This window comes from Melospiza georgiana, chromosome 7, assembly GCF_028018845.1.
Source record: "Melospiza georgiana isolate bMelGeo1 chromosome 7, bMelGeo1.pri, whole genome shotgun sequence".
NCBI classification, from domain to species: Eukaryota; Metazoa; Chordata; class Aves; order Passeriformes; family Passerellidae; genus Melospiza; species Melospiza georgiana.
The window spans coordinates 10,646,808-10,657,328 of NC_080436.1; the positions used below are offsets into that span (position 1 = coordinate 10,646,808).

At 37.6% G+C, this 10,521-nt stretch overlaps 1 protein-coding gene across 3 annotated transcripts in view; it reads left to right on the forward strand.

The window, feature by feature from the left end:
• The window catches only part of PMS1 (PMS1 homolog 1, mismatch repair system component), a 44,082-nt gene extending 34,047 nt beyond the window's left edge, over window positions 1–10,035 (forward strand). For all 3 annotated transcript variants that reach the window (XM_058027497.1, XM_058027496.1, XM_058027498.1), the window contains 2 exons: window positions 7,697–7,857; window positions 9,662–10,035. In XM_058027497.1, coding sequence (XP_057883480.1) covers window positions 7,697–7,857; window positions 9,662–9,853 — 353 coding nt within the window. In that variant the 3' untranslated portion in view covers window positions 9,854–10,035. The remainder of the gene's footprint in view (window positions 1–7,696; window positions 7,858–9,661) is intronic.
• Window positions 10,036–10,521: the final 486 nt, after the last annotated feature.

Sequence of the window (10,521 nt, forward strand, 5' to 3'; positions counted from 1 at the left end):
GATCTTTTAAGGGTAGCTACAAAAAAGGGATGTAGACCAACTCCTTCACTCAGAGGCTGGCTCTTGTGAAGAACTGAGCCAAAGCTGTTTTCCTTACTGGATCATGCACAGCAAAAACAGGGAAACTTCCTTCTGACTGACTAAATCTCTGCATAAATACCAACACCTTAGTAGAAGAGGTGCTAATATTAATCTTGATAATAATCATGGAGTGAATGGTTAGGGAAATAAAGCATGTACTGTAAGAGGCTGCTGCTACATGATTTACTCAGACAAGCAAATCAAAAGCTGAAGAGGTCTATGATATGTCCTTAGGCAAATATGGGAGAGAGGGATTGTAGCTTAGCACTTCTGCTCACCAACTTTTTTTTACCTCCTGATATTCTAAATTTGCTCAAAATCTAGTTAATGTAAACTAGATGTGAATAAATTGAATGTGAAAATTTTTAGATAAATAATTTTTCATCCTGGATGAAGAGTTTAATTTCTAGTTTATTTCCAAGCAACAACAGAAAGTTGTTGACCAGTCTTGTAGTACTGCAGATGTCTCATGGTTAAACCACAGCCAGCAGCTCAGCCCCCCACAGCCACTCATTCACTCCCCTCTCAGTGGGCTGGGGGAGAGAACTGGAAGGGTAAAAGTGAGAAAACTTGTGGGTTGAGATATAAAGACCATTTAACAGGTAAAGCAAGAGTTGTGTACAGAAATGAAACAGAAAAAGGAATTCTTTCACTGCTTCCCATGGGCAGGCAGGCGTTCACCTGTCTCCAGAAAAGCTGGGCTCCATCCCATGGAATGGTCTTTTGGGAGGACAGACATCATCACAGCATTCCACTTCCTTCTCCCTCCCCAAGCTCTATGAGCTTGGTGCCACATGGTCTGGGATGTCCCTTGGGTCAGCTGCCCAGCTGTGTCCCCTCCCAGCTCCCTGTGCACCCCCAGCCTCCTCTCTGCTGGGGTGGGGTGAGGAGCAGGAGAGCCTTGGTGCTGTGTAAGCCCTGCTCAGCTCTAACAAAACATCCCTGTCTTACCAGCACTGTTTCCTGCACAAATCCAAACCAGCCCATACTAGCTACTGTGAACAAAAGTGGCTGTCTTGGCCAAAGCCTAATGGCAAACTACTTTTAAGACAGCTTGCTTAGTTTAAGAGCAGCATTGTAACACAATAATAACACAGGACTTGACACAGTAACTGGGACATAGTCTTCCCATCCTGTGTTCCGAAGATGTAAATTTAAGAAAATGGAACCTCAAGGAAACTGTTCTGGTTTGGTTTACAGTTAGTGAAAGTGCTTTGTATGCACTGTGGAGGTTGATGAACCATAGGAATAGCCCAGTAAAGAATGGGAATCTAATTCAGTTCTTTGTCCTACTTTTCTATTTTAACTACTTGACTGAAAAGTTAATAACATGAGTCTTGTCAGTGATGTTTATAAGCTTCTGCTGATGACATTATAGCAGTTACAGCCGTTTTTATTAAAAGAGCATGCCACTGTAGATGAAGGTAGAAATACCAGCAAACAAATGGAATTTCTTTCTTCTTCCCAGCTTTTTTCCAGCTGATGCGAGGATTTCTTCTTAATTAGTTTCTCTTTTTCTTAAACTTGTCCCTGAAATACACTGTCTTCTACAAATACTTATTAGAGTTGATTTTTAGTCACACAGGTATTACTTTTTAAAATTCCTAATGTGTACTTCTCTGGGAATTTCACTATGAAGTCTAAGGTTAATTCATAGATTCTTGTATAATCTTTACAGAAGGGGACTTCTCTATATCAGGAGTGATTTGTCCCACTCAGACCTGAGTATTTTGTAGGATCTGAAAGAACCAGTTTGTTTCATAAAACATCTTTCACAATCCTTATTAGAAGCATTACCTTTTTTCACTGTCTGTATTCACTTTCTGTTTTTGTGGGGTTGAAATTCAGACACATCCTGAAAGAGAGGCATCCTGATGTTTTTGAACTAAAATTTCCTTCAGAAAAGTTTTGTTTCTTCAGGATACATTGTCAGTTTTTTGGGCCAGAGGTTCCTGCTTTGCACGGTGGATGATGCTTGCTGTGGAGAGGTCCTAGAATGGAAATGTGCCATTAACCCACAGTAACTGGAGAGTTTCTCCTTAGCAGCATCCATAGGAGCACACCAAAATGCCATTCTCTGTGCACACAACCTTTGTAACTAATTTTTTCCTATCTTTTTGGATTCATTGGATCAGTCCTAGTATTTGCTGTTTCTCAGCTGAACTGAACTATCAGCTCTTTGTCTCTGCCAGGGTCTGATGCAGCATATTCAGAAGTCTGTGTTTTCCTCTGGGACTTCAGCCCTGATATGGTCATAATAGATATTCCTTTCTGACTGCTGATTGATTTCTCATTAATAGATACTTATTAGCACTCGTTAATATGCATGCCTTCCTTTTTCATCCTGAGTGAAGAGTTTTATTTTCTGTAGTAGAATTTTTTTTTTCTGACAGAGAGATCCTCTTACATCACAAGCAAATTGATTGATTGATTGATTAATTGATTGATTTATTAAGATTTGAATTTCAATGTGCAAGTGGTATTTCTAGTAATTTCTTTTTGAAAAATAACAAGCTGTTCTGTTGATCCATGCAAATAAGTCTGTGATGCCATCATAGCTCTAAGATACCTCCCAAAACAAAAGCAAAGGAAATGCAGCTGCTCCAATTTGACATTCAGATGTTTTAATCATAGAGGAGGCCTTCCTTGACCCATGGTGGTTTATTAAGAGGACTGTCAGTCTAGTAGGTTGCACTGATTATTTGTTTAAATCTTTACAGATATTCTTCTACCAAAGAAAAGGACCCAGAGTATTGCTGCTCAATACCATATGTTAAGTCTACTCATAATACCCAGATGCTAACTTGGAACACTGGACCTCTTGCCTTTGGTTTGTGCACCCCACTAGGACAGTTTTCTAGAAAACTATTGATGCCTTAAGCTTTAGCTTTCATATTTTTCATGTTCTGTACTGCCTTAGTGTGTAACTCTAAACTTCATATAAAGTGGGAGCAAGTTCTCCTCACAGTTTAGTCAGACATAACAATCTTTTTCCAGCCTGAGAACCAAGGACACCATTGCAGCTTCAGGCCCAAAAAGCGTAAACAATAGCAAATTGAGGAGAACAATCTGGGAGAATAAGACTTTTTAACCTGAAGCTGTAATTGAACAATTAACCCCAATATTTAAATGGACTAAAACTTATAAAAGTGTGAAAACTTGTGACTCAGGATCCATCTTGGCTAGAGCCACAACCAGGCTCTTGTACTGCCCAAGGTGTATCCTTTGAAGGTCTCTTAATAAATTCCTACTTTATTCCTTTAACTCTGTCTAGCTTCTCTTCCAGGTAGCCTCTCTAGGCATTACTAAAATGATTTAAATTTAAAAATAGGACCATAGGTTTATTCCTTGTTTCCTTGTGGTGTTGGGGTGTTTTGCAAAACTGACTGCTTATTTATTTGAAAAAAAAACCCTGAGGAGCTGCCTTTATTTGGAAGGTGACCAGTAATTCCTTTGTTGCATTAGGTTTGCATATCAACTGATCTTCTTTAAAAATGCTTCATTGCAGTTCAGAATCTTAGCTTGTGCACAGAGGGACTTTTAATGAAGATTTTAATTCTTATGGTTTCTTACTTGAAAAAGAACTCACCCAGAAAGTATTAATTTTTTCTTACTTGGTTGACATACTAGGGGCAGTGTCATTCATAGGATAAAAATAATTCATTCATTAATCTTGCATTAATCTTGGGATTGATACTGAGTAACTGAATATTATCTCCTTGTGGTGCTTAGAATTCATAGAAGTAAACTCTGTTCTTTAATGGCCAATACCTTTTATCTAGTGGAGTGGTTCTGAGCTTTATTTACTTTCATAATTTACCAGGAGTCTTTCTCACAGGCCTTGCTCTGAACCCCATGACACCATGTGGCACTAGATACACTACTCCTTGTAGGTTTTTGAAAGGTCTAATTAGCTGCTTATTTCCTGGAAAGAACTCAGTTCCACATGGAGTTTTGTTCTTGTTCTGCCATTTTGGTGGGAAAGCACCTGAAACATCTTTATTTTCACAAATGCACCTTTGGATGTTAATTTTTGTAAGAGTGGGAGTTGGAGGCCTTGCTTGCCTGTTGTTTCATTTGAGAGTAAGTCTGCCTTTTGAATGTGTTCTTGCTAGAAGACAGAAAGGTAATCTACCTTTACTCTCTTCAGAGACTCTATATGACTGCAGCCAGAGTTGTTCCAAGTATCCTAGATTTTGGAAGTGTCTCATCTGCTTCATGTTTTTGGTAGGCTAAGATCTTTGTATTGTCTCTCTGTTTCTCTTAATATTAACTGCTCATCAGTCTAAGGAGTATTCAACTAGATTTTTCTCTGGATAGCTCACAGTGAAAAACATGTTGTGAAATAGCCAAGAAAACACTTCTTGCTGTCAGTGTGTCAGTTAGGCAAAATCAATGGTTTCTTTGTGGAATGTGCCAGTTGTTGTAATTTGCAAAGCTGTGACGCTGAGCTCCAGTCTGTCTTCCACTGCCCTCCCACCCCCTCATGTTCTGGCCTTACAGAGGCTTCAAGTGATGCTACCTTTGGGAGAGCAGTCTGTTTGCTTTTACTTAATAAGGCAAATTACTTAATACTCAGTGTTCTGGGACCTGCCAGGCATTTGTTTGCTCACAGTGACCCCTACGTGCAGGGAACACTTCAAGAAGTAAGATGGATTACTTTCTGTCCAGTTCTTCTTATGATGTATTTATTATAAGTGCCTTCACTGCACATCTGTCTGTTTGCCTTTGGGAAATGCCTAGAGAGAGATGGGAATTCTTGGCTGGAGAGGAACTGAGACCAAGGAACACACCTTAGCTGGTATTGTATCAATGCTGGGTCTTGGGCCATGCTCCAAGGCAGGCTTTTAGGGTAGAACTATCTGCCCCATGCAGTCACCACAAATATGTCCAAAGAAGGGCCTCAAAGAGGAGTAATAGGTAAATAACCCATTGTTCCTGGTGGTATAAACTGCCTCAGCTCTTGTAATCCACCAGTGCAAAACCATGCTGCAATTTAATTTCATTTTGATTTGACCATAGACTGGGAGATAGTCAGTGTTACAGTGTCACCTAATCTAGGTGGCAGCTGGAAGGGCACAGTTTTTCCTGGCCATCAAGAAGGAATTATCCAAAGATGATTGTAAATGCTTCATTTGGAAGGAGAAAGGTGAAATTTGTAACAATGAGAAATCCACATTTTTACTCATTTGAAAGCTAGTTTATTTGTTCATGGAAACACTTTCCTTGGAAGTTGCAAAATATTTCAGAGAAACTACTATGGCAACTGTTTGAGAAGTGCTGTTTGAATACTCAAAAATCCTATTTTGTCAAAAATTTACAAGTACATTGAGGCTTGGACATCTGCTTGAATCATCAAATGTTGCCAATATCAGAGTTCCTGCAGAGACTTGCAGATAAATACTTGTTAATCAGCATGCAACAGGACTACTTTGTGGTTTAAAGAATGTTAGCAGAAAAGGAGAGTGGCACACAAACGGAAATACCAAAGAAATAAACCTCCCTTAGCCAGGGTTTGTATTGTTTGTTCTTATGTTAAACTCTTTCAAGCCCACTTTGACTTTCAGATGAAATAGGAAATTGGTGAAGCCAAATCTGGCTGTCAGAATTTGCAGATGGAGCAATGGCTGTTGGTGAAGCTGAAGAGTATATGAGGAAATGTTTTGCAAATTCAGAACCTCACTGTCATAAAATTTTAAATTTTAAAATTTTAAAAGGAAGTACAGGAAATACAGGTCTATAAACTGAGTGTCTAAATACCTGAAACTTTAAGAAGTTTGTGTCCTGTCTTTGGTAGCAAATAGAGGAGTAATTATTTCTAATTTTAGAGAGAAAGCAGCATAATCAAATGGTCTGGAATAGTTCCTCAAATCTAATCTGTAATTAAATCAAAAATAGGACAAAAATTAAGAGAAAATATCTGAAGGAGATTTTAAAAAGTGACTTTATCTTCTCCTCCTGTCCTTTACTGACAGGCTTGCCCATGGGGAAATATTAGCATAGTACATGATCTTTTCTCACCTTTATATCTGGAAAACTTTCATATAATTTAACATTTTGCTTTAAGCTGAATCTGAACACAGGTTTACAGTATTATATAAAAATATGTCTCTGCTTGCTGTCTGTGATTCAGGAAAAGCAGCTTGAAAAAGAGAAGGAAGACAATGCTGGGTGAAAAGCGAAATAAGGTTTCAGATGTAAAGCAGTGTTTATTACATAGCTGGAAGAAGGTTATGTGATTTTTGGGAGGAGGGGTGATGAGGGACTATTCCCTATATCAGATTCCCCTTGGTCAAAGTATCTCATGCCATGAAGCTTAAAGAAGCCCAAGAGCATTATTTACCCAGTGACACACCCATATTTAGGAAAAGTTTCAACCTGCACAGTTATCCTGTTCATCTTATTTAATGACTGTCAGATAGTGCCTGGACATGGATAACTCAGCTTCATTCTACCAGTAATGAAAGTACATCTAGCTGACTTACGATTATATATTTTCTCTCACTTCTGAAATATTTCATGTTTTTGTTTGGATTAGGAACAGGAATTATCCGTTGTGAGAGTTTGTTAGTTTAATCCACCATGGAGCAATCTATTTGTCTCCAGCTCTTTTGACTTTACAAAAACCATTTATGACTTGAGCTGAAGGTAATTTATCCTACCTGGAGCCATTACACGAGAGTGGATTTATTTTCATTAGTAATTCAGTTTTTCTATGTCTTTGTGAAAGTTTGTACTTGTGTAGGCCTGTAGGGGAGGAAAAGCAAAGGTAGCTGTGCAGGTTGGGCTGAGATTTCTCAGATGCACACAAGATGAATGAGAGGATAGTCTGAATGAGAATATGTGAGCCTGACCACCAGAGAACTTGCTTCTATTCTAACTAGCATGGAAAAAAATGTTGCTATATCGGAACAACTTCAATCAGTTTTCTTTCCTGAAATGTGAATAAGAAGGAAAATCATATATACCTCAGTGCTTGAATAGACACTCTGTGAGAAAGGCTGTTTAATTTTTTATTCATCATTCCTACTCAGAGTGTTACCTGCTCCAACAGTGATACCATATGAATGATAAAATGAACTCACTCAGTCACAGAGCCTCTAGTTTTATGGGTTTGAGTTTTTCCTCAGATGTGCTAGGAAAAAAACCTGCTTTTTATTTCAATAGAATCCAGATTTGTTATTTGAACTCTACAGATGTTTAAACCACTTACATAGGAAATAGTGCCAACACTGTTTTAATTTTTTCAAACCAAATTGTGTTTTATTGCTAGCTTCAACTTTAATTTTATGTATGTTTAATTAAAGTCACAGAAGCTTTAATTAAAGCTGTGCTCAATACTAGGAATGCTGCAAATGTTTTAAGCATTAAACGGTGCCAGCTAGGATTTGGATTAATGTAAGCTGAGACATTTGTGATGTGAATAAACACACATCATCATAATGAAACATTGTGCAAATAAATGCTTTTCATTCCAAGGGAGGAACAAAAAAGTTTCCTAATTGTATTGGACTAAAGTACTAAATTACTTTGCATCAGTTTAATTTTCTGTGAATTGCTATAGAATAGAAATCAAAGCAGTGCATGAATTACTGTTTTGTTTTTGTATTTTCAGGTGTTTCGGCTGCAGAAAGTCATCTGGAAATAGAAGGGATGGCAAATTGTCTGCCATATTATGGAATTTCTGATTTGAAAGAAATTCTGAATGCTGTAGTTAACAGAAATGCAAAGGAAGTATATGAATGTAGGCCTCTCAAAGTGATAAATTACTTGGAGGTGAGACAGAAGCTTTCTCTTTGTATTAGCCAGCTAAACTTGTAGTAATTCCTGAAACAGCTTGAAAATCTTTCTTCAGCTTTGTGTTTTAATTAATTTCATTGTGTTCTAAACAGAAGTTTAGAACTTGAAAAAGAAAATATCATATCCTCTTTGAGTTGTGTATTCCTTACCAAAATGCTTCCATCAGATACACCCAAAAGCAGTCACCCAGTGTGATATAACACATGCCAAAAGGTGGTTTTCACAAAGTGTTTCCTCTGTAAGGCACTTTTCAAACTGGAAAGGCATTTCTCCATATTAGGATAAAAAACTGCGACAGAATGGCAGTGACTCATGTAAATATTTTCTGTGGAAATAAATAAATTGTCCATCCAATAATTGTCCAAATGTCCATGTCTCAAAAAGAGAGACAATAATGGCATGAAGTTTCAGAGACAACTAATAGATGTGGAGCTAGTTAAAGCTGGAGTAACCAATAGTAGTAGTAATCACTTCCTGTCTAGCTGTTTCACTAGTGCTCTTCAATTCCAATTCTTTTCAAAAAGGTTACCAAAGTATATGTAAAGTCTCTTCTTACTTGGGCATTTATAACATGCCTCATTTATAACATGAATTGGGTTACTTGAAACTGGAACCTAGACACACACTTACACAGAGTAGGTGTTTTATCTTTAAAGTATTATTACACAAATCTTTCCCTATCTTTTGAGGGTAGTAAGCTGCCTTTGCAGCAAGTGATTCTGTTATGTACTACTGAACCACTCTCATGCACTCAGGAGAGAAGCTTAAAGGGATAAGTTCAGTGTTGAGACAGGAATGGTTTGTAAAAAAACCCAGATAACTGTAAAAGCTGTTATTCAGAAATAAGCACTGAATTTTTTGACCATTCTGGGAGGTTAAACACTGGAAATGCCATTCACTGTCGTGTTCAGAATCACTACTTTAATCATTCATTTCATGTTTGAGCAGGCAGCCTGTCTGCAGCTTTTGCTGTCAGTGGATAGATGCAGACGAAAGCATGGGGTAATGGTTGAAGCAGCAGCCTTCCAGGGTATGAAACAGTCCACAGTGATCTTCTTCCCACTTGGAGGAGTGGGAGGAAATCTCAGACAAAGAAAATGAGATGATTTAGATGAAATCATTATGAAGGCTGCTCAGGTTTGTACAGTATGAAGGAAGGTTGTGTGCCACATACATTTCTGTCCAGGTAACATGACTTAGGTACAGAAGAGAAGGCAGTGGCAGGAAGGCCCATCTTGGAGGAGGAAACAAAACTTCTTTTTGAAGTTCCTTAGTCCTTTCAGGGTGGGTACTTTAGCAGTCACTTCTGCTTTCTAGTGTTAATTGGATGCAGTAGAACATAGTAAATACAAATTAATCTATGAAGTTTTGCTGTAGTATTTTTCAAATTGAAGTTACTGACTGCTTGAATTAATTTATGATACTTTTAAAATTTGTGATGTGAAATATGTCTTATGAACTGGTAAACATGTACAGCTGATATTGGTGACAACAGGAAATAAGAAACACAAAGCATCTTGCAAAATTAGGCTAAAAGAGGGCAAACATAACCAGGGGGCTGACTGTGCATGCCTCCATTATAGAAATGTCAGGAACTGACCAGTAAGAAATGTTTAAAGTTATATTTAGATTTCTGAGATTTGAAGTATTCAGCAGCAGAAAAGGATGACCTTTAAACAGTGAGTTTTTAATTCCTGCTTTCTGGTAGCCACAGGCTGATGTGTTAAAAAGTGGTACTTTAAAATTACTGGGGTTTTGGTTTTGTTTTTCCTTTGCACAGGGAGAAGCAGTGCGTTTAGCTCGGCAGCTGCCCTTACATTTGTCAAAAGAAGATGTGCAAAACACAATTTACAGGATGAAGCAACAGCTTGGAAAGGAAAATAAAGGCTGTGTTCATGGTCGTCCTTTTTTTCATCACTTAACAGATATTCCAGAAGTTGACAAGCACAACTCCATGGAAATTATTCAGTAAATGGAACATTTTGTTTGGGGTCATACTTCTCTTGCTTAATTTTGATCACTACTCTGTAATTTCAGTATGTTTTGTGTAAAGCTTTTGTTTAATGACTTTTCATTGTTACATGTTCACCTCCTAAAGACTTTATTTAAATAAAAATGCTATTTGAAAACAGAACAAAATACTGTAGAAAAACAACTCACACCTATTTTTTTAAAAAGAATTTATTAAAGAAATGTTCTCAACTGGTTTCCTCCTTCTCTTATTGCTGCAGGTTTAAGAAATACCAGTATGTCAGAATTTTTTAGATGTGAAGTGGTTAGAAGTTGCTTTCAACAGAGCATGGCAAAGTTTTTTATACTAAGGACATCAACTCTTAATATTCAAAGGAATGCCAGATAGCTGTAAGTATTTGAATATGGCATTGCCATATGCAGTTATTATAGTTAGTTATGCCATATGCACTTATTATGGTGTTGTATTTCTGTTTGGAAATTCTTAGCTCGTGTAAATGAGTATTGACAGTCCTAGTATCCAGTCTCCAAAAATTCTACACTTACAGAAGTATGGTTCTCCAAAGTACAGAACAAAAGTTTAAAAACTTCAGATCAACAAAAACTGGCCAGTTCCATGAAAGCAGAATGGATGTGAGTCACAGGAGCACAGGTTAGCACTGAAATCAG